General features: G+C 39.8%; 5 protein-coding genes across 6 annotated transcripts; 4 read left to right on the top strand and 1 right to left on the bottom strand.

Moving 5' to 3' along the window:
* Positions 1–688: 688 nt before the first annotated feature.
* LOC125582423 (actin cytoskeleton-regulatory complex protein PAN1-like) lies at positions 689–1,550 on the bottom strand. Its single transcript, XM_048749115.1, has 2 exons — positions 1,297–1,550; positions 689–1,200 (listed from the first exon to the last, which is right to left on the bottom strand). Exons 1-2 carry the CDS (start codon positions 1,548–1,550, stop codon positions 924–926), a joined length of 531 nt encoding a protein of 176 aa, XP_048605072.1. The 3' UTR covers positions 689–923.
* On the top strand, positions 1,505–4,190 carry LOC125581820 (disease resistance protein RPS4-like). Its single transcript, XM_048747858.1, has 2 exons — positions 1,505–2,305; positions 2,389–4,190. Exon 2 carries the CDS (start codon positions 2,718–2,720, stop codon positions 4,173–4,175), a length of 1,458 nt encoding a protein of 485 aa, XP_048603815.1. The 5' UTR covers positions 1,505–2,305; positions 2,389–2,717; the 3' UTR covers positions 4,176–4,190.
* A 40-nt stretch (positions 4,191–4,230) lies between these two features.
* LOC125582422 (disease resistance protein RPS4-like) lies at positions 4,231–5,058 on the top strand. Its single transcript, XM_048749114.1, has 2 exons — positions 4,231–4,569; positions 4,636–5,058. Exons 1-2 carry the CDS (start codon positions 4,288–4,290, stop codon positions 5,056–5,058), a joined length of 705 nt encoding a protein of 234 aa, XP_048605071.1. The 5' UTR covers positions 4,231–4,287.
* A 5,600-nt stretch (positions 5,059–10,658) lies between these two features.
* Positions 10,659–13,779, top strand: LOC106425545 (vesicle-associated protein 1-4). Of its 2 annotated transcripts, XM_048747860.1 has the most exons (7): positions 10,659–11,823; positions 11,920–11,981; positions 12,096–12,209; positions 12,299–12,312; positions 12,354–12,827; positions 13,024–13,355; positions 13,434–13,779. In XM_048747860.1, exons 1-5 carry the CDS (start codon positions 11,502–11,504, stop codon positions 12,772–12,774), a joined length of 933 nt encoding a protein of 310 aa, XP_048603817.1. In that variant the 5' UTR covers positions 10,659–11,501; the 3' UTR covers positions 12,775–12,827; positions 13,024–13,355; positions 13,434–13,779. The 2 variants fall into 2 exon arrangements, with proteins under 2 accessions (XP_048603817.1, XP_048603816.1); XM_048747859.1 differs by lacking the exon at positions 12,299–12,312 and having other exon boundaries at positions 12,331–12,827.
* A 199-nt stretch (positions 13,780–13,978) lies between these two features.
* On the top strand, positions 13,979–19,477 carry LOC106425483 (inactive disease resistance protein RPS4). Its single transcript, XM_022696703.2, has 4 exons — positions 13,979–15,849; positions 15,947–16,258; positions 16,619–17,575; positions 17,659–19,477. The coding sequence occupies exons 1-4, from the start codon at positions 15,778–15,780 to the stop codon at positions 18,295–18,297; spliced, it is 1,980 nt and encodes a 659-aa protein (XP_022552424.2). The 5' UTR covers positions 13,979–15,777; the 3' UTR covers positions 18,298–19,477.
* Positions 19,478–24,335: the final 4,858 nt, after the last annotated feature.

Here is a 24,335-nt window from a genome sequence, read left to right as displayed (position 1 = left end):
AATCGCTCAGCGAGGTATGGGATGCTACCACGAAGTCCATGGACCCGGACATAGCACTCCGAATAAATATAATTTAATTCTAATGCATGTCAAACACAGTACCTAAAGTACTCAAGCAACAAACAATGGTCCTAGCGAGGTGCACACTCGCCGCCCACTAACAGGCCAAAACACTACCGAAAAGGTGCTCGGTTCATACACACACCGAAAAAGTGCTCGGTAACACACGCCCGTAGACGATTTATCGACACTTCCAGTCTACAGCTCAACCGGTCGACTAAAGTTGGCCGTGACCTCCATACAATCCGGCATACAGCAGTCCGACTCTGTATCCGTCTCCAAACAAAAACAATCCTAGCTAAGAATTTACATTAAGTGAAACAATCAATGTTGAATCCTCTAACCCCCTAGTTCCGGTTTATGCAAAGAACCTAAAACTAAACAAGCAATGACAGACTCGATTTCACACAGACGGAACACATTAGAAATAAATTATACTTATTCGAGGTCCTAAGCCGAATAAGAGGAGTTCGGGAATAGACCCTCACCTTAGCAACAATAAGAGGTGGTATCCATGAACTCCAGCTGCTCAAATGGACTCCAAATCTGAAATCAGATCGAAATTTCGAGTCAGAACGCCTTTCGAACGGTTTAAAACGGGTATTTACGGGAAAGTCAACTCGCTGGTCAAAGATTAATTATTTAATTAATTAATTAATTAATTAATTAATTAATCCGGTTTTCCCTAACCGATTTCCAATTGATTTTAACCGACCGGTTTAACCTAACCGAATCGAAATCGATTTAAACCGGTCAAACCACCGGTTGACCGAGTCACCGAGTTGACTCACCGGGTTGACTCGGCCGAGTTGGCGAGTCACCGGCGAGTCACCGGTGTCGGTCGCCGGCGGCGACGCGGCGGCTTACCGGAAAGTCAACGGCGGCGACGGCGGCGAGGCGGCGACAGCTTCCCGGCGGCGAACGGACGGTGGTCGGTCACGGCGGCTCCGGCGAACGTTGGTCGGAGACGGCGGCGCGTGGCCGGAACTCGCGGTGGATCCGGCGGACGGCGGTGGCGCGTGTGTTTCACGCGCGCGCCGAGGCGAATCTTCGGGAGGCGCGTGCGGCTTCGTCCGGGCTCCGTTTGAGGCGTGGTTGGTGTCTACGGCTTCGTCTCGACGAGAGGAACACGATGATGGCCTTGGATGTACGAGATGATCAATGGTTAGGAAGTTATGGGTGATTTACTAAACGGAAACGAAAATGAACTTAAGAAATGCGGTTTTCGGCGGTTACCTAGGGCGTTTATCGGTGGTGGCAAGCTGAACGTGATCACGGCACACGGTTGCTCCGGCGACGAGCTCAGGTGAGCTTTCTCTCTCTTTCTCTCTCTCTCTCCCTCTCTCTCTCTTTCTCTTTAAAGAAGTTGGGGATGGTGGAGATGGTGGGAGTGGTGGAGATGGTGGAGATAGTGGGGATAGTGGAGGTGGGTCATTACAATGCCTTTCATCTCTTCCCTTGATGAATCTAATTTCTCTGAAAATTCTCATCCTTACTGGTTGCACTTGCACAAGCCTCCAGAAATTTCAGCTAATCTCCGAAAGTCTAGAAGTTTTACATTTAAATGGTACTGCCATAAAGAGACTTCCTCCAACCATAATCAAACTCCAGAGGCTCGTCTTATTGAATTTAAAGAACTGCAAAAGGTTGGAGTCTCTTCCTAATTGTATCGGAGATCTGAAATCTCTTAAAGAGCTAATACTTTCTGGCTGTTCAGGGCTTAAAAATCTTTCAGATGTAAGGGAGAGCCTGAAACATATCCAGAGTTTACTTATCGATAGGATAGGTGCAAAAGAGATGCCACTCATATCGTGTGTCAGTATTTTCAAAAGCCAAGCCTCTGCAGATATGGTCTTACAACCGTTTGACCCAAAGGAATGGCCACGTGGTCTTATTGGAGTATGCTCTCTTCGTCGGCTATGTTTAAGCGGAAATAATTTTGTCAGCCTGCAAACCGACATTGGGAAACTTTACAATCTACATTGGCTAGAAGTGAAGCAGTGCAAGATGCTGACCTCTATTCCAATGCTTCCACCAAATCTCCACTACTTTGATGCTCATGGCTGTGATTCACTTGAAAGAGTTGCAAATCCTCTGGCCCTTCCAGGGCTATTAGAAAAGGTCCATGCAATATTCATATTTTCAAGCTGCCACAAGTTGGATCAAAGACGCAAAGGATAATATCATATCCTATATTCGGTGGAGAAGTCAGTTGGTGTTAGAGGCACTCTCTCAATACAATGGGGTGCGCCTATTTCTTTATCAGTTTCCAGTCATTCTGTGCAGCATATATGTCGGCATCTAATTTTGTTTGGCATTCTTTTGCAGGGTTCTGTTTTGGAAGATTTCGGTGGAACTTGCTTTCCTGGATAGGAAGTACCAGCATGGTTCAGTCACCAAGCCTATGGATCGGTGTTAAAGTCAAAGCTGCTTCCACACTTGTGTGATAACCGGTTTACTGGAATAGCCCTATATGCTCGGTTATTGTACTTCCTGGCTATTATGAGCAGAGGAATCGTCTCTTGGTGAAATGTAATTGTGTGTTTAATAACGAAGATGGGTCTCGTATCCGCTTTAGTTGCACTATTGGCAGTTGGATCCCAAGTAACACACCACGGAAAAGTGAACTGCCTCATGTTTTTATTGGCTATATTAGTATGTTGGATATCAAGAAACATGTTGAGGAGGAAGATGAAGAGGAATGCAGTCATACAGAGGCTTCATTCGAATTCCAAGTGACAGATGGTACAGAAGTGTTAGAAGGTTGCGAGGTGCTAAAGTGTGGCTCCAGTTTGGTCTATTCAACTGACGAAAGGACGAATATGAGTTGGGTTGCGAAGACTGGTGTAATTGCAGAGAGGATTAACAACATCCCAGGTCAAGCAACATATTATGGTAACTCTAGAAGTTATGATGATATCCAGTATGGATCTTACTCTGGTCCAACTCTGGGAAGGGATGAAAATTTCTTCAGTGAAGCGACTTTTGATGTTACCCCAAATTCACAGAAAAGTTATAAAAATAAGAAAGTGGGCCTATTGAAAAAAGAGAGTGACGCAGGAGGAGACTTCACTGAAAGCTCTTTTCATGACAACACATCTTCGGCAAACGTAGAGAAGATAAAAAGGCATCCCTTGGTTGGACTTGAACAGCGACTCAAGGAAATAGAAAAAGTTGTGTACTCAACACCAGGAAAAACTCGTATTGTTGGTGTTCTTGGAATGCCCGGCACTGGTAAGTTTCCCAGTCACTTGTTTTTGCCAATGTCAACAGAGTGCAAACTGGAGCAGTTGAGGAGGGTATTCCTGAAAGAGTTACTAAAAAACGTAAATCAAGACATAAACGACGAGACAACACATGATTCAATGAAGGGTAAACTGCTTCAGACTAAAGTTTTTGTTGTTCTAGATAACGTGAGTGACAAGAAACAATTAGAGTTTCTCCTCGGTGACCTTGGGTGGATTAAGAAGGGAAGCAAGATTGTTATTACAACATGTGACAAGTCATTGCTCAAGGGGTTGGGTCATGATACCTATGTGGTCCCACAAATGAATAACAAAGAGGCCTTTCAACTCCTTACTCATCATGCCTTCTATAATCAATTCCGTCCAGCAGAAACCTTCCTAACGCTTTCGAGAATGTTAGTGGATAATGTTGGAGGCAACGCACAGGATCTCAAGGTCCTGGGAAGCTTCCTCTCTGGGAAAAATGAGGCCTACTGGCAATATGAGCTGCTAAGAGTGAGACAAAGTTTCAATATGAAAATGACAGATATCTGGAGATTCTCTCTTGATCAACTTAATAAGCAACAGAAAGATGTGTTTCTTGACATAGTGTATTTTCTTAAATCTGAAGAAGAGTATTTTGTTAGAAGTATATTGGATCGAGGAAGTCATGAAGCTGTGAGTGGAGTAAGAGATCTCGCTGAGAAATTGCTTATTACTATTTCTTGTGGGCGAGTGGAGATGCATGATCAATTGTATTCACTGGCCAATGACCTTGGCCTTCCTGGGCGGCATAAGCTTTGCAACTACGAAGATATCAACAATCTGACAAAACAGGTACTTATGTCTTCTGTGAGCTCAACTATTTCTTTAACATTTCTTGGAATATAAAACAAACTTCAAGATCTTTTCATGATAGAACTACAAAAACCCTAAAATTGCTAACTTTCTGTTTCTAACTTGCTATCAGGAAGCTAAGAATGTGAGAGGTATTCTCTTAGATATGTCTGAAATAACGGAGAGTATTGCCTTGGAACGTGTGACCTTCTCTGATATGGGCAATCTTCAATACCTGAAGATATACAATTCTTGTTGTCGTCGGCACTGCAGAGCTGACTGCAACTTATACTTCCCTGATGGACTTGACTTCCCCTTGGAAGAGGTCCGATATCTCCATTGGGTGAAATTTCCTTTGCATGAACTTCCACAAAACTTCAGACCTGAGAGTCTTGTAGACCTGAGCCTTCCTTACAGCAAGATTGAACGTGTTTGGGAAGGTGTTAAGGTTTGTCTTCTTGTCCCGTCTTTTGCAGTTACTAGTGCAGTTTTTCTGATTGGCGGGTTGTCACAGGATACACCACGGTTGAAGTGGGTAGATCTACGCCACTTGCTCGACTTGTCAGCATTGTCAAGAGCTGAAAATCTTGAAAGATTAAATCTGGAAGGCTGCACGAGTTTGGATGAGTTGCCAGTGGAGATCCAGAATATGAAGTCTCTTGTTTACCCGAACATGAAAGGATGCACACGTCTTTGGTATCTTCCGAAAATGAATTTAGTCTCTCTGAAAACTCTCATCCTCAGTGACTGCCTAAACCTAAAAGAATTTCAGGCCATCTCCGAAAGTGTAGAATATCTACATTTAGATGGCACATCAATGGAAGGACTTCCTCCGGCTATACAGAACATCCAGAGACTTGTTGTATTAAATTTGAAAAACGGCAAAATGTGTCGGGTCCCTCTTAGATGGAGAGAACCAAGTGGGCATGAGACATAATAATTCTCATGACCCTTTGCACTGTAAACTCACAATAATAGAGTTTAGAGAGAGAGACAAAAGAGAGAAAGAAGAGAGAAGGAGGAGAAAACTCGTGAGGCTATTTCAAGACTGGTTTTGGAGGATCAAACGGAACTTGATCGGGCTGATATTTTGGGGGAAGCTTCTTTAGTCAGTGGGTTAGAGGTTCACCGAAAGGATTAGGTTTTCAACGGTTGGATCTTCTGTTGTCTTGGTTTTAGTGAAGCTGGTCATCACAGTTCTTCAGCTGGGCAGTCTTGGGTGTTTGGTAAATCCGACGGTGAGATCTTCTCTTCTTGAGCTGAAATTTGGCAGAGGTATTGTTGACTTGTGTATCTTTTATTTGTACGGTTGGATTAGTTTCTAGATGCCGGAATCCTTGTGAGATGAGGTCGTTTGGTTGCTGCCGGTTTTGAAGCTTTGTGTTGCTCTCTTGTTGTTGTTGTTGCTTGTGTTGGTGATAGCTCTTTGTAGCTAGACTCTCTGTTCTGTCCAGGCTGTTGAACAGGGAGGACGTGGTTGTACTCATACCATTTATATAGTGGATTTTTGAGTGGACTACGGTCCCGTGGTTTTTCCTTCTCACATCGAGGAGGTTTTCCACGTAAAAATTGTGTGTCTCATTTACGTTTTTCTACATATCACATCCCGCCATCGTCAAAGTATTTTCTTCACAGGTTCACACAAGGTCTGGGGAACACGACCATTAGTATTTCCGCTGCGCCGTGTGTCTTTCCCCAACAGAGTGGTATCAGAGCTTCTGGTTTTAGAGCTTTGGTTTTGATAACTTTGGGTTATTATTTGCTTTTGTGAAAGATGGAAAATATGAGCAGGATGATAAGCTTGAATGGTGCTAACTATCATCTATGGAAGGGCAAGATGGAGGATTTGCTCTTTGTTAAGGAATTCCATGTTCCAGTCTTCGAGGAGCAGAAACCTGAGAAGAAGACGGATGAAGAGTGGAAGCTGCAGCATCGCCAAGTGTGTGGGTTGATAAGGCAGTGGGTAGATGATAATGTGTTGCATCATATTGAGACTGAGACGGATGCTCGTTCTTTGTGGAAGAAGCTGGAGCAGTTATATGCTAGAAAGATCGGAAACAACAAGATGTACATGATCAAGAAGCTGATTGAGCTGAGGTATCAGGAGGGGACTCCGATGACGGATCACTTGAATGCATTTCAGGGATTGCTCAACAAGTTATCTGATATGGGCATCAAGTTTGATGATGAGATTCACGGTCTGTGGCTTCTCGGTACTTTACCGGACTCTTGGGAGGTTTTCAGGATGTCTCTTTGTAACTCCGCGTCGGAAGGTGTTATTTCGATGGATTCAGTGAAGAACAGTGTTCTTAATGAGGAAGCAAGAAGACAGTCGAATGCGAGCAGTTCGCGTTCAGATGTCTTTGTTACTGAGTCAAGGGGGAGAAGTACAAGTAGAGATCCCAAGAGAGACAAGAACATGAGCAGGAGCAAGTCTAATAGATTTGAAAATATGGAGTGTTATTTCTGTCATAAGAAAGGGCACATGAAGAAGGATTGCTGGAAGTTGAAAAACAAGCAGCAAGGAAATCAAGAAGAAAAGATGGATCGGGTGACTCTCACCGAAGATCAGTTTCTGATTCTTCTTGAGGGTGATGCCATTAATGTCGCATGCCATGACACCAGTTGGGTGATTGACAGTGGAGCTACTACTCATGCTACATCACAGCAGGATTTGTTTTCTACTTATACTACAGGTAATTATGGTTCTGTGAAGATGGGGAATGATGCGATGGCTCAGGTTGCTGGCATTGGTGATGTTTGCTTGGAAACTAGTCTTGGTACTAGGCTGGTGCTTAAGGATGTTAAGCATGTTCCTGATATTAGGATGAATCTGATATCGACGGGAAGACTTGATGATGAGGGTTATTTCAGTTTGCACGGTGGTGGTAAATGGAAGCTCTCTCGCGGTTCTTTGATTGTGGCTGGAGGTGAGAAGTCTTCATCTTTCTATTGGATGCAGGCTAAGGTCTCCAAAGATGTTGTTAATGCGGTGGAGAATGATAATGCCTTGGAGTTATGGCATAAGAGACTCGGTCACATGAGTGAGAAGAGAATGGCTTTGTTGTCTAAGAATGAGGTGATTCCAGGAATCTCTAGTTTGCACCTACAGAAGTGTTCGCATTGCTTTGCGGGGAAACAACACAGGGTATCTTTCAAGTCTTCCGCACCTTCTAGGAAACCCGAGGTACTGGATTTGGTACACTCAGATGTGTGTGGTCCAATGAAGACAAGATCTCTTGGCGGCGCATCATATTTTGTGACTTTCATTGATGATCATTCAAGGAAGTTGTGGGTATTTCCTATGAGGACGAAGAATCAGGTGATGGGATATTTCAAGCAATTTGTGGCATTGGTTGAGAGACAAACGGGGAAGAAGCTGAAGTGTGTCCGCAGCGATAATGGTGGAGAGTATCTTGGATCATTTGATGCTTATTGCAAAGAGCATGGAATAAGGCATCAGTACACGCCGCCTTATACTCCACAGTTGAATGGGTTGGCTGAAAGGATGAACATGACGATTGTCGAGAGGATGAGATGTTTGATCTCACAGTCAGGCTTATCGATGACTTTCTGGGCAGAAGCTTTGAACACGGTGGTTCATGTGCTGAATTTGTCACCAAGTGCTCCATTGGATGGTGATGTTCCAGAGAGGGTTTGGACTGGTAAGGATGTTTCTTACAGTCACTTGAGGGTCTTTGGGTGTAAGGCATTTGTTCATATTCCCAAGGTTGATAGATCGAAGCTTGAGATGAAGTCGCGGCAGTGTGTGTTCGTCGGTTATGGTCAGGATGAGTTCGGGTACAGATTTTATGATCCCGTTGAGAAGAAGCTCATAAGGAGCATAAATGTTGTGTTTATGGAAGATCAAACGATTAAGGACATTGACAAGTCCAAAAAGCCAACTCAGATTTTTGAGGGTTAGATCGATACAGAGGCTACTCCTTCTACATCGGTTCACGGTGAGGTTGAGGTTGAGGTTCAGGATAATACACCCAGTGCAGATGCTCCCGCACATGAAGATGGTAGTGGTGATCATGGTGACGATCATGGTGAGACACCAGCTGCTGAGAACCAACCTACTATTGTTAGAAGATCCGAGAGAGGTCTTAAACCGTCGACAAGGTATGATCCTAGTGAGTATGTATTACTTACTGATGGGGGAGAGCCTGAAAGCTATGATGAAGCTTTGGAGGATGAACACAAGGATAAGTGGTTTGGAGCCATGGATGAGGAGATGGATTCTTTTGAGGTGCACCATACTTTTGAGTTGGTGGAATTGCCTAAGGGCAAGAAGGCTCTGCTTAATAAGTGGGTGTACAGAATTAAGCATGACAATGAAAATTTGCCACCTCGACACAAGGCTAGATTGGTTGTGAAAGGCTACAGCCTAAAGAAGAGAATTGATTATGATGAAATCTTTTCTCCTGTTGTGAAGATGTCATCCATTCGGGTTGTACTTGGATTGGCAGCGAGCCTTGATCTAGAGGTTGAGCAAATGGATGTGAAGACTGCTTTCCTTCATGGTGATTTGGAGGAAGAGATCTACATGGAACAACCAGAAGGCTATGTCGAAAAGGGCAAAGAAAATTTGGTTTGCCGCTTGAAGAAAAGCCTTTATGGATTAAAGCAAGCACCAAGGCAGTGGTACATGAAATTCAAGTCTGTTATGGAGGAGCATGGTTATGCAGAGACTGATTCAGACCATTGTGTATTTGTGAAGGTGTTCGGCGAGGATGATCTTATCATCTTGTTGTTGTATGTCGATGATATGTTGATTGTGGGCAGGAACATGGACAGAATTAAGGAGCTGAAAGAGCAGCTAAGCATGTCCTTTGCCATGAAAGATATGGGTCCAGCGAAACAGATTCTCGGTATGAGAATTATTCGAGATAGAGGTGAGAAGCTGATTCACTTATCTCAGGAGAAGTACATTGAAAAAGTACTTAAGCGGTTTCACATGGACAAGTCTAAAGTGTTGAGTACTCCTCTTACTCCACACTTAAGACTGAGCAGTCAACAAAGTCCGAAGACATATGCGGAGAAGGAAGATATGGTGAAGGTTCCATATGCTTCTGCAGTGGGTAGTTTGATGTATGCCATGGTCTGTACAAGACCGGATTTAGCCTACGCCGTTGGAATTGTCAGCAGGTTTCTCTCCAATCCGGGAAGAGAACATTGGAATGCTGTGAAGTGGATTTTGAGATATCTCAGAGGGGTTTCTGACCTGAAGATCACATTTGGAGGTAAGAAGCCATTGCTTGTCAGTTACACTGATTCTGACATGTCGGGAGATGCTGATTCTAGCAAATCTACTTCGGGTTACTTGGTAACATTTGCGGGTGGAGCTGTGGCATGGCAGTCAAGGTTGCAAAAGTGTGTTGCACTATCTACCACTGAGGCAGAGTTCATTGCTGCAGTTGAAGCTTGTAAAGAGCTGTTGTGGATGAAGAATTTCTGTGAAGAGATCGGTTTCAAGCAAGAAAAGTATGTGTTGCTTTGTGATAGTCAAAGCGCTATTTGTCTCGGGAAGAATTCTACATTTCATTCGAAGTCAAAACACATTCAGAGGAGGTATCATTGGATACGTGATGTGGTTGCTTCAAAGGAAATGGAACTTGAGAAAGTTCATACGGATGATAATGGAGCTGATATGATGACAAAGTCATTACCGAGGGGGAAGCTTGAGGTATGCCGAGAGATAGCCGGAATAGCTGTTTCTTCATCTAGTCGGAGGGGGAGTTTGTTGGGTCCCTCCTAGATGTAGAGAACCAAGTGGGCATGAGAAATAATAATTCTCATGACCCTTTGCACTGTAGACTCACAATAATAGAGTTGAGAGAGAGAGACAAAAGAGAGAAAGAAGAGAGAAGGAGGAGAAAACTCGTGAGGCTATTTCAAGACTGGTTTTGGAGGATCAAACGGAACTTGATCGGGCTGATATTTTGTGGGAAGCTTCTTAAGTCAGTGGGTTAGATGTTCACCGAAGGGATTTGGTTTTCAACGGTTGGATCTTCTGTTGTCTGGGTTTTAGTGAAGCTGGTCGTCACAGTTCTTCAGCTGGGCAGTCTTGGGTGTTTGGTAAATCTGACGGTGAGATCTTCTCTTCTTGAGCTGAAATTTGGCAGAGGTATTGTTGACTTGTGTATCTTGGATTTGTATGGTTGGATTAGTTTCTGGATGCCGGAATCCTTGTGAGCTGTGGTCGTTTGGTTGCTGCCGGTTTTGAAGCTTTGTGTTGCTCTCTTGTTGTTGTTGTTGCTTGTGTTGGTGATAGCTCTTTGTAGCTAGACTCTCTGTTATGTTCAGGCTGTTGAACAGGGAGGACGTGGTTGTACTCATACCATTTATATAGTGGATGTTTGAGTGGACTACGGTCCCGTGGTCTTTCGTTCTCACATCGAGGAGGTTTTCCACATAAAAATTGTGTGTCTCATTTACGTTTTTCTGCATATCACATCCCGCCATCGTCAAAGTATTTTCTTCACAGGTTCACACAAGGTCTGGGGAACACGACCATTAGTATTTCCGCTGCGCCGTGTGTCTTTCCCCAACAAAATGTTGGAGTATCTTCCCAACTGTTTGGGCAGTCTAAAATTTCTTGATGAGCTAATAGTCTCTGGTTGTTCAAGGCTCAAAAATCTTCCAGATGTCCGGAATAGCTTAAAACAGCTCCAGATTTTACTTTTTGATGGGACGGGAGCGAACGAGATGCCAAGCATATCGTGCTTCACTGTATACGAAGGGCCTGCTGATAATTTCTTATAACCTTTTGGGTCATATGACACCGTGAGGGAATAGGCTTGTGGTGTTAATGGAGTATCCTCACTACGACATCTATGTTTGAGTGGAAATACTTTTGTCAGCCTGCAGCCTGACATCGTAAAACTTTATAATCTAAAATTGCTTGATGTGAAGCAGTGCAAGAAGCTGAGGTTTGTTCCAACGCTTCCACCTAGACTTCAGTTTTTTGATGCACATGGCTGTGATTCACTGGAAAGAGTTGCAAACCCTCTGGCCCTTCCTTTGTTGTCTGAGCAGATCCATGCCAAATTCAATTTTTCCAACTGCAACAAGTTGGATGAAGACGCAAAGGATAGTATCATATCCTATTCTCGGTGGCGAAGCCAGTTAGTGCTAGATGAACTCACTCGTTACAATAAGGTCTGTCTCTCTCTCTATCAATTTCCAGTCTTCCTGTATGTAATCTTCCGGCATGGTTCAGTCACCGAGCCTTTGGACCGGTGTTAAGGTCAAATCTGCCTCCACACTGGAGTGACAATAAGTTAACTGGAATAGCCCTTTGTTCTGTTATCTCATTTCCTGACTACCATGAGCAGAGGAATCCTCTCTTAGTGAAATGTACTTGTGTGTTCAATAATGAATATTAGTCTCGTATTCGCTTTAGTTGTATTATTGGCAGTTGGAGCAAATCAAGTAACACACCAGGAAAGATTGAAGCGTCTCATGTCTTTATTGGCTATACCAGTACATTGGATATCAAGAAATATGTTGAGGTGCGGATGTAGTCATACTGAGGCTTTGTTTGAATTTCAAGTGACTGATGGTACAAAAGTGTTAGAAGGTTGTGAGGTGCTGAAGTGTGGCTTTAGTTTGTACTATGCAACCGATGAATTGCGGATAAAATCTACTGTCAGTGGCCCTCTTGAAGCAAATCAGTACATATCGTATTCAGAAAACGGTATGTTGGATCCAAGATTTCCTGGCTTACGTCTTTTTTAGCTTTTTTCTGTCTGATCGTCTTTGCACCTGTACTTTGCTTTTGTTCATACCTTAGTGACAATCTCGAATGTAAGACCGGAGAGCGGAACAGAAGAGAGATCACCAGCGCAAAGAACCGTAAGTTTTGATCACATAAATTTGATTGGTTCAGTGAATCGCGTAATAAAGATTTCATGCATTTTTCATTTTAGGATCATTAACTTAGACCTTTTATGATTATGTCCTCCGCAGGCTACCAGTTACCAACCACCGACCACTGAGTCTCGTGTATCTCCTCATGTGTATGGAACATCGGATATGGACCCCCTGTTGTCTGGGGAACCCCAACAATACAGAGCCGACCTTGTAAACTTCTTTTTTTTTTCTTTAAATCTTTATAAGAAAAGAAATTAACTACTCAAAACTTATTTCGATTCCCCTATCACTTGAACAAGCAAACTCTCATACATTCTGTCATGCTTATTAGTTTCCCGCAGTTGCATCTTCTTCTTCTCAAGCTGGACTTGGACGAAGTCATTCTCAGATTTTTGTCAGTTTTCATGGAGGTGACCTGCGCAGGACCTTTGTCAGACATCTCGTTAGTACTTTGACAGATGCTGGGATCAGCGTCTTCACAGACAATGATAAGGGAAATGGGATAAAACTACAAAATTTCTACAAGAGGATAGAGGAGTCTAAGATTGCAGTCGCCATCTTCTCCGAGAGGTACATCGAGTCACATTTTTGCTTGGACGAGCTTGTAGCAATGGACAAGCTTGTAAGGGAAAACAAACTCTTGGTGATTCCTGTCTTCTACAATGTGAAACCAAGCGACGTGAAGCATCTCAAGGGAGAATTCGGTAGACGTTTCAAAGAGATGAGAGTAAGATACAAGGACGAAGCTGAGAAGGTCCTGAAGTGGGAGACTTAGGTGAAGTCCATTGCGAAGACAATCAGCTTGAGCTTACACTCAAAACTTTACGGGTATTGATTTCTTCATAACTCCTAATTAGTGAATAATGGGTTATCTTTGATCCAGTGGATTGTGGAATGTGGAACTATCTAGTGTAGACGAGTGGAAAGACTCATCGCTAGTTTCACTCTAAAGAAGGTTAATCCAGTTTCTAGTTTGTACTCATTACTAATTGTTCTGCATCTTTTTCTCTCACTAATGTTGCAGCGAAGATGCCTCTCTTGTTGAAGCGACTGCCGAGCTAGTTCAGAGAGCGCTTACCAAAATACCTGAAGTAAATCCCAAGTCCCTGGGAGGAGGCAATAAGGGGGTTATTTTTGCGACTTTTATATTCAGTCACTTCACGTTTCACTTTTACAAATTACATTCCTTGTTACTGGATCTTCTGCTTGTGGTTGTTTTTGTTGTGGTCTGCTACCACCTGAATTATTTCGGCTGGAGAAACCAGAAGAAAAAATGGCCTGCAACTACTACATCACCACCACCTTTAGCTCAGTCAGACAACATATTCAGGAAATGGTTTGGTTCTGTTGTTTGCGGTAAGTGGCTAGCGTTTCCTTCTTTTTATTTTATTATTTTAAAATAATAACCACTGCATGTTTTATTGCTTATGATAGTTCCATCAACAAAGGAGCCAAGGACGATGAGAGATTTACCAGCCACAAGGATCAGTGAGTATTCTGTTTCCTCTATCTTCTCCAAGGAAGAAGCTCCAATTGCCACCCAACTCTCCAATTCAATACCAGATCCAAGTACCTTTCCAAAGGAAAGTCTGAACCCTTTTGGGGGAAGCCATTGTGTGATAAGCTAATAGAATTTTAGTGACAATACGGACAAAAAGCTATCAAACTATGTTATGGAGTCTCAGAAAGGAAAAGCTTATAATTTTAAATATAAAAACGATATAAGATGTTGATAATATCTATCAGCCGCTCAATGTACATTTTTCAGTTTTGTTCGTTATGTTTCGTCCGGTCTTATATATTCATCTTATGAGCCATTACTTTTACAGTCTTCGAAAAACTGTTGAGGTTGGTATATTTAGCTGAAAGATAAAATAAGTTTTAAATACACTGAAAATGTCTTGATAACAAAACGTGTTTCAGTTTTATTGATTGTTCTATTCCGGTTTGGTTATCCAAACTAGCTCAAGTTTGAGTAATAAAATGGTCTTTTGACAGTCAAAAAAAAAAAACAAAAAAAACAAAACGTGTTTCAGTACAAAGTGGAAAGAGATTCAATAAAACTGTCTCCAAAATGCAAATAAATGTCTATTTCAAATAAAAAAACGCGGTCAAGATGGGTTGTGTGTGTCTGTGTGCTTTATCTATAATTATTACACACTGAGTGGCCAGGTATTGGAACGTTGACTTCATCAATAGAACGTCTCTTAACGATCCAATGGCGGATTGCTGCTCCTCTTCCGAAACACTCCCTGAATCATGGCAAGTGTTCATCAACTTCCGGGGAAAAGAACTTCGCAGCGGTTTCATCAGCCATCTGGAGAGAGGCTTAAACGATGCTGAAATCAAGTACTACGTCGACACGAAAGAGAAGATCTTAGCATCCTTTTCACTAGGATCGAGCAGTCCCAAATCGCTGTGTCCATCTTCTCGAGCATGTACGCTGAATCAAAGTGGTGTTTTTGGACGAGCTGGTGAAGATCATGGAACAAGTGAAGAAAGATAAACTCAGAATCCTCCCTGTGTTTTTCAACGTGGCACCTGAGGAAGTGAAGGAGCAGAAAGGGGAGTTCGGTAGAAAGCTATACGCTGAAGGTAAAAGGAAACGACCAAATATGCCTGATTGGGAGAATGCTTTACAGTCTGTTCCGAGCAAGTTAGGTTTGAATCTGGCAACTTGTCGGAACGAGAAGGAGCTTGTTGACAAGATCGTTGATTCGGTTAAAAAAGTGCTTGCCATAAGCAGAGGAGGAAGATAGAAGCATCTCAATGGAATCTCTACGGATCTCTCATCTGTAAGTTATAGTGGAAATATTCCCACTAAACACATTGAAAAGCCTAAAGCATCGCCTCTGGTTGACTTTGGAATAAGCCAACGCCTTAAGCTTTTTGAAGATAAGTTAGATTTTGAAAATTGCCTCGAAACTCAGATTTTTGGGATAGTTGGAATGCCTGGGATTGGTAAAACAGCTCTCGCTGATATGCATTTCAAGAAGTGGCACAATAGGTTTGTGTTTACAAAGAATATCAAGGCGATACGTGAGGAGTCAGACGACGAATCGGGTTGGCTGAAGGACATACTTCTGAATGGTAAAGAGTTGAATGAAAAGGCTCTCAAATGTTCAACGGGAAGATTTTCCTTGTTTTGGATGATGTGAGCCATAAGAACCAAGTCAACTTCTTACTCGAAAACCTCGAATGGATCAAGAAAGGAAGCAAGATTGTCATTACAACGCGTGACAAGTCATCCATCGCAGGTATGGTTCAGGATACTTATGTCGTCCCTGGACTGAACGATAAAGAAGCCTTGGAACTCTTTAAACATCATGCCTTTAAAGAAAAAGTCTCTAGCACCAAGGGGAACTTTCCCAAACTATCAAAAAAGTTTGTGGATTATGCTGGAGGCAATCCACTAGCCCTTGAGGAATTGGGAAAGGAGCTTTGTGGGGAAGAATAGCCTCACTGGGAGAGAAGACTATTAACACTACCACATTGTTGTAATCCAAAGATCCTAACTGAGTTGAGAATCAGTTACGACAAACTAAGTGATCAGCAGAAGGACGCGTTTCTCGACATAGCTTGTTTCTTCAGATCAGAGGAGGAGGATTATGTGAAATGCTTACTAGACCCCTATGGACCTGAGTCTGGTGAAGTTGTTAGAGATCTTGCTGAAAAGTTGTTCATCTGTATCTCTGCCGGCCGAATAGAGATGCATAATTTACTGTGTACAATGGGGAAGCAACTTGGTTCATCATATGAACATAAGTGAGGAGAAAGAATGTGGAGTTCTGACAAAATTACTAACACCTTACGCTCAGAACAAGTGATCCTCAATCAGAAAATAAAAAAGGTAACTCCCCCTCTCTAAACTATTTAAATACAGTTTCTGGAATCATATACTTGGCTAACTTCTTTATCTTTTGACTTGTTGCCGAAAAACGAAACAGGTGAGAGGTATATTCTTAGACATGTCCAAAGTTGAGACGGGAATACCTATAGACCCAAAGATCTTTGTCGAAAAGTTCAACAAGCTGACTCTGCGGTACCTCAAGATCTATGACTCTCTTTGTCCTCAGAAATGTGAAGTTGACTCTAAAGTAAACTTGCCAGATGGACTGGAGTTCCCTTTTAAAGAGATTCGATGTCTCCACTGGCTGAAATTTCCATTGGATGAACTTCCACCAGACTTCAACCCGGAGAATCTGATTGATCTTAGGCTGCCTTACAATAAAATTCAACGTGTTTGGGAAGCTATTAAGGTGTGTCTTCATGTGCCATCTTTTGCATTGATACATTTTTTTTTATGGTCTAGATTGTTTCAAATGAAAAAAAAATTGTATACATACATGTTCTTAACAAAAGCTATTTTCACAGTTGAAAAGAACATTTTTAATTTTCAAAGAAGGAATATCCAAAGTAGGTAAGCAGATTTTTACTGTGTGGGTTTGGGATTTACAAGTGAAATTTGATTAGAACCACTTTCATTTAGAAGGAGAATTCACTATTACACATCAAAAATGAAAGCAAACATACACACATAAACAGACAATCAAGACCTATAAGTAACATATACAAGTTAAGTTGTTTGGTTCTAAACTTGTTCCGAGTTGTTGTAACAGGATACACCATGGTTGAAATGGGTGGATCTGAGTTACTCGACCAGATTGACTGACCTGTCAGCTTTGTCAAGGGCATTTTACCTCCGAAGATTAAATCTCGAAGGCTGCTCGATTCTTGAGAAGTTGCCAAAAGAGATGAAAAATATGAAAAGTCTTGTTTTCCTTAACCTCAGAGGATGCATCATGCTCTCGTCTCTACCAGAGAAGCTGGATCTAATTTCCCTGAAGACTCTCATCCTCAGTGGCTGCTCAAATTTTAACAACTTCGAGCTGATCTCTGAAAATCTTGAATCTCTACATCTAGACGGGACTGCAATTGAGAGTCTTCCTCGGACCATGAAAAGTTTTAAGAAACTTGTGTTGTTGAATCTTGAAAACTGCAAAATGTTGGAGTTTCTACCTGATTGTCTCGACAAGCTGAAGGCTCTTGAAGAACTAATACTCTCTGGTTGTTTTAGGCTTCAGAGTTTCCCTGATATTAAGGAGAACATGGAGAATCTGCAGATTTTGCTACTTGATGGGACCTCAATAAAAGAATTGCCCAAGATGTTATTACACTGTGGTAACTTCAAAGACCAAGCAGTGTTGCAACAGTCACCTCGGAGGAATAGCTTATCCATGTTACTGCGTCTATGCTTGAGCAGAAACGATATGATATGCAGCCAACAAGATAGCATTAGTCAACTATATCACTTGAAATGGATAGACTTAAAGTATTGCAAGAATCTCACATCTATTTCAACGCTTCCACCAAATCTTCAATGCTTGGATGCACATGCTTGCTATTCACTACAAACAGTAGGGAGTCCCCTGGCTATTATGCCAACGCAGCAGGTCCCCTCCTCATTCATTTTCACCAACTGTGAAAAACTGGATCATATCGCAAAGAATGAAATCATATGCTATGCTCACAATAAGAGCCATATGATTTCAAGTTCATTGAATCGGCACAAGACGGTCTCTATCTCTCTCTCATTTCATCTCTTAAGGTCGATCAACTGTTTATAATTATATGAACTATATTTGCTTTTACTTTACAGGGTTTTGCTTTTGAAGCTCTGGTTGCCACTTGCTTTCCTGGAAGTGAAGTTCCCGCTTGGTTTAGTCACAAAGCTTCTGGAGCAGTGTTACAGCCTGAGCTGCCAGGACACTGGAATGAAAGTGGGTTTGTTGGGATAGCTCTATGTGCTGTTGTCTCGTTTCAGGATCAAAAAGTTCGAAACAACAACCTCATGGTGAAATGCAAATGTCAATTCAACAATGTTGAGACATCCTCAAGCTACTTTAACTGTCATGTTGGACGTTTATCAGAGACAGGCGACGAGCAATGCACGATTAAATCTACTCATGTATTCATTGGCTACACCAATTGGTTAAATATCAACAAATGTCAAGAAGAAGATGGTGAGAAGAGATGTGTACCTACTAAGGCCCTGTTCGTTTGGTTGCCGCAGGTTTCGGCGTCAGCGTCGGCGGCGGCGGCAGCGTCAATGAAAACAGTTGTTGTTCGTTTCGCAGACGCTGACGCAGACGCTGCCGCTGCCGCTGCCGCAGATTATTGTTCGTTTAGAAGACGCACGAAGTTGAGGTCGACGCCGACGCTGCCGCAGGAAGCAAATTTTTGGGTTGTTCGTTTGACAGACGCAGCGGCTATTTTCATTTTTTCAGATTTATTTTAAATTTTTTATAAAATTGTATTTAAATAAATCAAGTGTAGTTTAAACATATTTACATCCATTAAAATATTATGTTTACTTGATAATAATTTTTTGGTCAATTATACAAATGTAAATTATACAAATGTAACATTTTTTTTTCATACATCATAAGCTAAATTAGAAACAAAATAATAATTCAAAATATTTATTATAAACAAAAGCTAAATATTACATCAAGTCTTAAATAAATATCACATTTACATGACAATCAAAGTTATAAGCAAAAAAATTAAATCATCAACTAAAACATTTAATACGGTAAACGACCTCTACCATATTCATTTGTGATGTTATCACGCAAATCTTCCATCGCTCTATCACCTGTCGGCTCATATACAATACGTCCACCACCACCACCACCACCACCATCTTTTTCATCATCATGATCATCATCACCTTCTTCTTCATCACCGTCACTATCAGCTTCTCCTTCTCCATCATCACCATTTTGCCACTGTACAAAATCATGATCTTCCCGATGTGAATCACGTATGAAGTTGTGTAGCGCCATCGTCGCTGTCACCAACTTAATCCACTTGACCAGACCATACTTTGGATGCTTACGATCCAAAATCCTCCATTTTGCTTTCCATACTCCAAATGTTCTCTCAATCAATGAATCAAAACACATAAGATCTTATGATCAATAAATACTTTATAAATTTTAAACAAATATGGAAGAAAAGCATAAATAAAAATCATTCACAATCCACAGTTTGAAGCATACGTTGAGTGTTCCCTAAACACACACAAATTATTAAAAAATTGAAAAATCAAGTCAAGCCGTCTACTTTCTCCAAATAAGACCAAACAACGTTCCAACAATGTTCCAGGAAACAGAAACAATTTAACTTCTACTTGACTCGGCATATGTTAACTTCTTAAAACAATTTAATACTAAGAAGCAACCCTTTAAGCTTCCCCATGAGTGCAGACTCGTAAACCAATACGTACTAACTACAATAGGATGTTTTTGTAGCCTGCACTTTAAATTTAAATAATCAAACAATCATCAGAGATTCAAATAATCAGAATGTTGAAACTCTATTTGACTAGCATCAAACGTACCTCAACGAGAAAAAGAGAAGAGAGAGCTTGGAGATGAGATGAGCTCGGAGAAGAGAGAGTTTGGAGATGAGATCAGAGATGGGTAAGAGAGCTTCGAGATGAGATCGGAGATGGGTAAGAGAGCTTGGAGATGAGATAGGAGATGGGTTTTCTTCAGAGAAGAGAGACAGCCCGAGATGGAGACAGATGGTGACAGAGGGAGAGCCAGAGAGCCTGAGATGGATACAGCTCGTGACGGAGAGAGAGCCCGAGATGGAGAGAGCTCGAGATGGAGAGAGAGGTTGAGATGGAGGGAGCTCGAGATGGAGAGAGAGCTTGAGATGGAGAGAGCTCTCAAGATCTTCACTGGTTCTAGGAATGGAGATCGAGAGAGAGAGATAGAGATGGAGCTGCGTCACTTTCCCCGACTGCGTCAAGTTTAGGTTTAGGTTTTTTGTAAATACTAAAACATAGTAAGGGTAAAATAGTAAATTACCTTATTGGCCGCAGGTTTTATGTCGCGACCGCAGGTTTTATCGGCGTCAGCCGCAGGACGCGGCGTTCGGACGCGGCGTCAGACGCAGCTGTCTGCGGCAACGAAACGAACAGGAGTTGACGCCGAATGTTGACGCTGCCGCTGCCGCCGGTACCTGCGGCAACCAAACGAACAGCACCTAAGGCATCCATTAAATTTGAAGTGGCAGATGGCAGTGGTGAGGTTACAAATTTCGAGGTATTAAAATGTGGTTTTAGTTTAGTTTATGAATCTGGTTCTTGGGAGCCAAGCTCACAGATAGAGCGCTTGGAACAAGGTGAAAATAGATGGTGGGGACTCCTGGGAAGAATAAGAACGTTTCTTCACTTATGATTGCAACTATAACAAAGGACAATAAAACCAAGCTTTGTAGAGAGCGAATAAGCTTCTCTGATCTACTTACCTTATTCTTTTTCTTTTATTAACAAGAAGTTGGTTATTGATGTACGTCATTGCAGAACAGTTTGTTTATCATGTCTCATTACTAAATCAGAGCTGGGTGCTATAACTATTGAAAGTTTCAAGATACCATTGGGTGTTACTAGCAAAATGAAAACAGAGGAATACGTGGGATTAAGACTCACTGTGTGACGGTGGGTTTACTTGTTCACGAACTTGCTTTTTAAAGCTTTGGTTGCAATGATACCCCTGAACTGTGGTAGGTATAGGGCGATCGACAGGCCAACAATCAAACAAAATAAAAAAAGGACATGACCAATGGACCAACCAGTTACCAATGTCAGAACTGTTACAACGGGTTAGGGACGATCCGGCTAGGGTTTAGGCCAGTTCATCCACTAACACGTCCCGTTTTATTAAGGCATAAAGCTTTTCAATCCATACCTGAATCTAACATTGTGTTAGTTGGTCAAGCTAATATCAGTAACAACAATTCATTTATACAAAACATTCATTTATTTAACTTGTATCCCCTATATATTAATTGAGGATCATTTAAAAAGTTGTAATCTTAATTTTATATTAATTAAAAAGAGACATTGCTTAGGTGTCACTCAATTATGATGTCAATTTAGATTACGTAGCAGCTTAAGAATTAATTAAAAAAAATGTTGGTCTAAATTCAATTACTAGAAAAATGTTGGTCCAAAATATAAGAAGCATGTATTTTTTCCTTAAATAAAAGCTACGGAATTACCTATTATGATTAACATATATATGGCAATTAATGACTATGAATAATAAAGATTTGATAACAATTTTTGCATCCTTCTTCATTTTTGTTTAATTTTATATTATTAAAAAATTAAACAATCACATTAACCATATAATAAAAAATAGATTTTTTTCTTATGTGTTATATTTTAAATTACAAAAATGAGGAAACCTTATATGTTATATTTTAAATTTTTAAAAATGACTTTATATTACAAAAATGACGAAACCTTATACGTTATATTTTTTTATATGTTAGATTTTTCTTATATATTATATTTTGAATTTTTTAAAACGATTTTAAATTACAAAAATGTAAGTTTTCCTTAAGCATACGACTAAAAACATTAAAATGACATGTATCAATTCTATGGTTGATCTGAAACCTTTCAAAACCATATGGAAGATAAAAATCAAAATAATTCAACTGTGGAAACAGTACTATTCGGTTTTTCAAGAATGAGTTCGGTGGAAAAAAATAAGGTTTTTGTGTCATAATTTGCTTAATGTCCAATCCGATCAACCCATGATATATTAACTATATTTTAGTTTCCCAATTTTTAATAAAAATTGACCCGGTCCATTGGGAAGAAATTATATAATAACAACAAAAAACATTGTATGTATATAAATAGGATGATCAAATATATTTTAAAAAATTATTGATAATATATACAAATAAACTCATCATTGTCTTATGCTAGTATTACATGGTTTACAAAACAGAACATAATACCTAAGTTGTGGCATGCAGAGAGACAAAAAATACATATTTATATTCTGAAAACATTCTTTAGCAAAAAAAATGCACAACACTACACCAGCCGCCCTTAACTCCCCACAACCTCTACTGGCTGACTCGATCTACAAACAACCAGTGAGGAGTGAGTAATCTAATATTACTCAGTGGGTTACAATCTCCAATTTAGCATGCTTAACCTCTCGCTTACCCACCCAAAACATCAATCAATCTAAGGAGAGAGGTTTACCTAATAATAATTGCAATATAATTCTTTGGATTCACAAATATAAGCATTATCACAAGTACGTAGAAGAAAATTAACGTTATGAAATGATAACCGCTAAAGACTTTCGAACACAAACACTCGATCTCAACTTATTCTAGGGCCCTGGTGACATTAGGTTCCTCCTCATCCTCGGCAATATCCTATTCCCTTATCACAACTAGAAGAAGGAAATTTCAAACGATCGCGGCCTATGGTACAATCGGGTCACCGCGAGACAGTCCTAGTACATTCGGCTCACTGTCAGACGTTACACCGTCGTGTAACACTCAGCCCGCCATGCTAAATTGACATAAATACACATCGAACAAAATCTTCTTGTCTTGTTTATTAATGTTTTAGTTTTTACTATGTGTAAGGTGTTGGATCAATTATTAACATTTTGATGTGTCAATAGAATTTTTTTTTATAAGCCGAATAGGCTGAGTAAAAAATTGAATTTAATTTATGTGAATGTAGACTGTGACCCGTATATTCTAAGGTAAGAATTATTTTTGTTTACACATTTTATTTAAGTCAAATTATAGTTGCATCAGTAATTTATGTATTTTAAGATTTTTACACTGTTATACATGTAATAAAATTGAAAATGATATTTCATAAATTATTCAATCTAATTTTAAAATGACATTTTTTCAAATAGTTATCTAATTTCAAATATTTAAAATTAAAGAGTCTATATATAACAGTGATTACAATTTTTTTCTTAAAGATCAATACTTAATTTTTAAAATAAACACTGTAAATAAATTTAAATAAAACTTAAAATAAATAGATTTACTTTAAGTTTTATAAATTATAATTGCATCTATAATCTATGTATTTTAAGTTTTATATAATTTTATTTAAATTTGTGTAAATTGTTATTTTAAAAGCTAATTTTGATTTTTATGAAAAAAATTTGTAATCACTATTAAATAAAATGTGTAAACAAAAATATTTTTTATCTGAGAATATACGGATCAGAGTCTATATATGTTTTAAATCTAATAAGAAAAAAAAAGAATTGTCGTAGCATAGTAAGTGTGCATGATATCCTCGGGACGAAGGTTCGATCTGCAACAAGCGCAACTTTTGAAGATTTCCTCTATTATAAAACAACGTGAAGGTAGGTTTTTTGTTCACGGTTGAGAGTTCAAGTTAGGGCTGTTCAATATGGTAAAACCGAACCGTACCGAACCGAACCGAACCGAAATAGACAATATGGTTTGGTTTTGGTATATACCATATAAACCGAATGGATATAATTTTATAAAAACCGTATGATTTGGATATGGTTTGGTATATAACCGATTAAACCGAATAAACCGAACAAAACCGATTAAAAGTAGAAACATGTAAATATGTATCTATTTTATAACAATACATGAAAATCTATTTGTTACACAAGTTAAATTTGTGTTAATAACTATTACCATAATTTTATAGTAATAAAAAACCTTAATTTGTAAAACACTTGAACTATAACTAAATAACAATACATCGTAATTCAGACATCTTATTTTCTAAGTCTTTTTTTGACATAAGTTTCTGTTTTGTTTCATATTTTTATTTTCAAAATTTCAAGCTTTGATTTTAGTTATAGATTTGATTATTTTATTTGATGGTAGAAGCATTTTTACTTTTTTGTTCATTTATTTGAACATGTAATATATTTTTAATAAATGATGGTGTTGACAATATGACTCTAAAATTCATATAATATGATCTCAAACAAAATAATTTTGTTTTTGGTATAAAACCGAATAAACCGAAAACCGACGGTATATAAACCGAACCGAACCGAAGTAAATATGGATTTAGAATGGTAGTTATATTTTACTAACCGAAATACCGAAAACCAAAAAAAACCGAACCGAAACCGAACCGATATCCGGATTGAACACCCCTAGTTCAGGTCTACAACTTAAATTAAGTCTTTGCTTATATTGTATTTAGCACTTATATTTTGTTCCGGTATAAGAAAACACGACACGGAAAGCAGGATCGAAAAAGGCACTTTTCCATGTAATAACTAAAGTGTGCAAATTTTTAGACAAAAGGAAAGTAATAACATGTTCTTATATAAACATTGAGGCACAACAATACATTCACATGTCCATATCAAGCGTTCTGTTAAAGATAATTTGTTTTTTTTTTTTCACACAGTTTGATGCAGAAGCTTTCAATAAAAGAGTTCTTGAATCAGTTTTTCAGTTTATTTAGGTTTTGATTTTTGG

The sequence above is a fragment of the Brassica napus genome, chromosome C2, assembly GCF_020379485.1.
Source record: "Brassica napus cultivar Da-Ae chromosome C2, Da-Ae, whole genome shotgun sequence".
NCBI classification, from domain to species: domain Eukaryota; kingdom Viridiplantae; phylum Streptophyta; class Magnoliopsida; order Brassicales; family Brassicaceae; genus Brassica; species Brassica napus.
Note: the sequence above shows the minus strand (reverse complement) of the source record. Positions and strands in the feature narration are given on the sequence as shown.

Excerpts from the sequence above, each read along its gene's own strand:
- LOC125582423 (XM_048749115.1), bottom strand. The coding sequence starts at position 1,550 with ATGAGAATTTTCAGAGAAATTAGATTCATCAAGGGAAGAGATGAAAGG. Across the intron at positions 1,201-1,296 it reads ACCACCGATAAACGCCCTAG|GCCATCATCGTGTTCCTCTC; the intron begins GTAACCGCCGAA and ends CGTACATCCAAG.
- LOC125581820 (XM_048747858.1), top strand. The coding sequence starts at position 2,718 with ATGTTGGATATCAAGAAACATGTTGAGGAGGAAGATGAAGAGGAATGC.
- LOC125582422 (XM_048749114.1), top strand. The coding sequence starts at position 4,288 with ATGTCTGAAATAACGGAGAGTATTGCCTTGGAACGTGTGACCTTCTCT. Across the intron at positions 4,570-4,635 it reads GTGTTTGGGAAGGTGTTAAG|GATACACCACGGTTGAAGTG; the intron begins GTTTGTCTTCTT and ends GGGTTGTCACAG.
- LOC106425545 (XM_048747859.1), top strand. The coding sequence starts at position 11,502 with ATGAATATTAGTCTCGTATTCGCTTTAGTTGTATTATTGGCAGTTGGA. Across the intron at positions 11,824-11,919 it reads CATATCGTATTCAGAAAACG|TGACAATCTCGAATGTAAGA; the intron begins GTATGTTGGATC and ends TTCATACCTTAG. Across the intron at positions 11,982-12,095 it reads GATCACCAGCGCAAAGAACC|GCTACCAGTTACCAACCACC; the intron begins GTAAGTTTTGAT and ends TGTCCTCCGCAG.
- LOC106425483 (XM_022696703.2), top strand. The coding sequence starts at position 15,778 with ATGTGGAGTTCTGACAAAATTACTAACACCTTACGCTCAGAACAAGTG. Across the intron at positions 15,850-15,946 it reads TCAATCAGAAAATAAAAAAG|GTGAGAGGTATATTCTTAGA; the intron begins GTAACTCCCCCT and ends AAAACGAAACAG. Across the intron at positions 16,259-16,618 it reads GTGTTTGGGAAGCTATTAAG|GATACACCATGGTTGAAATG; the intron begins GTGTGTCTTCAT and ends TTGTTGTAACAG.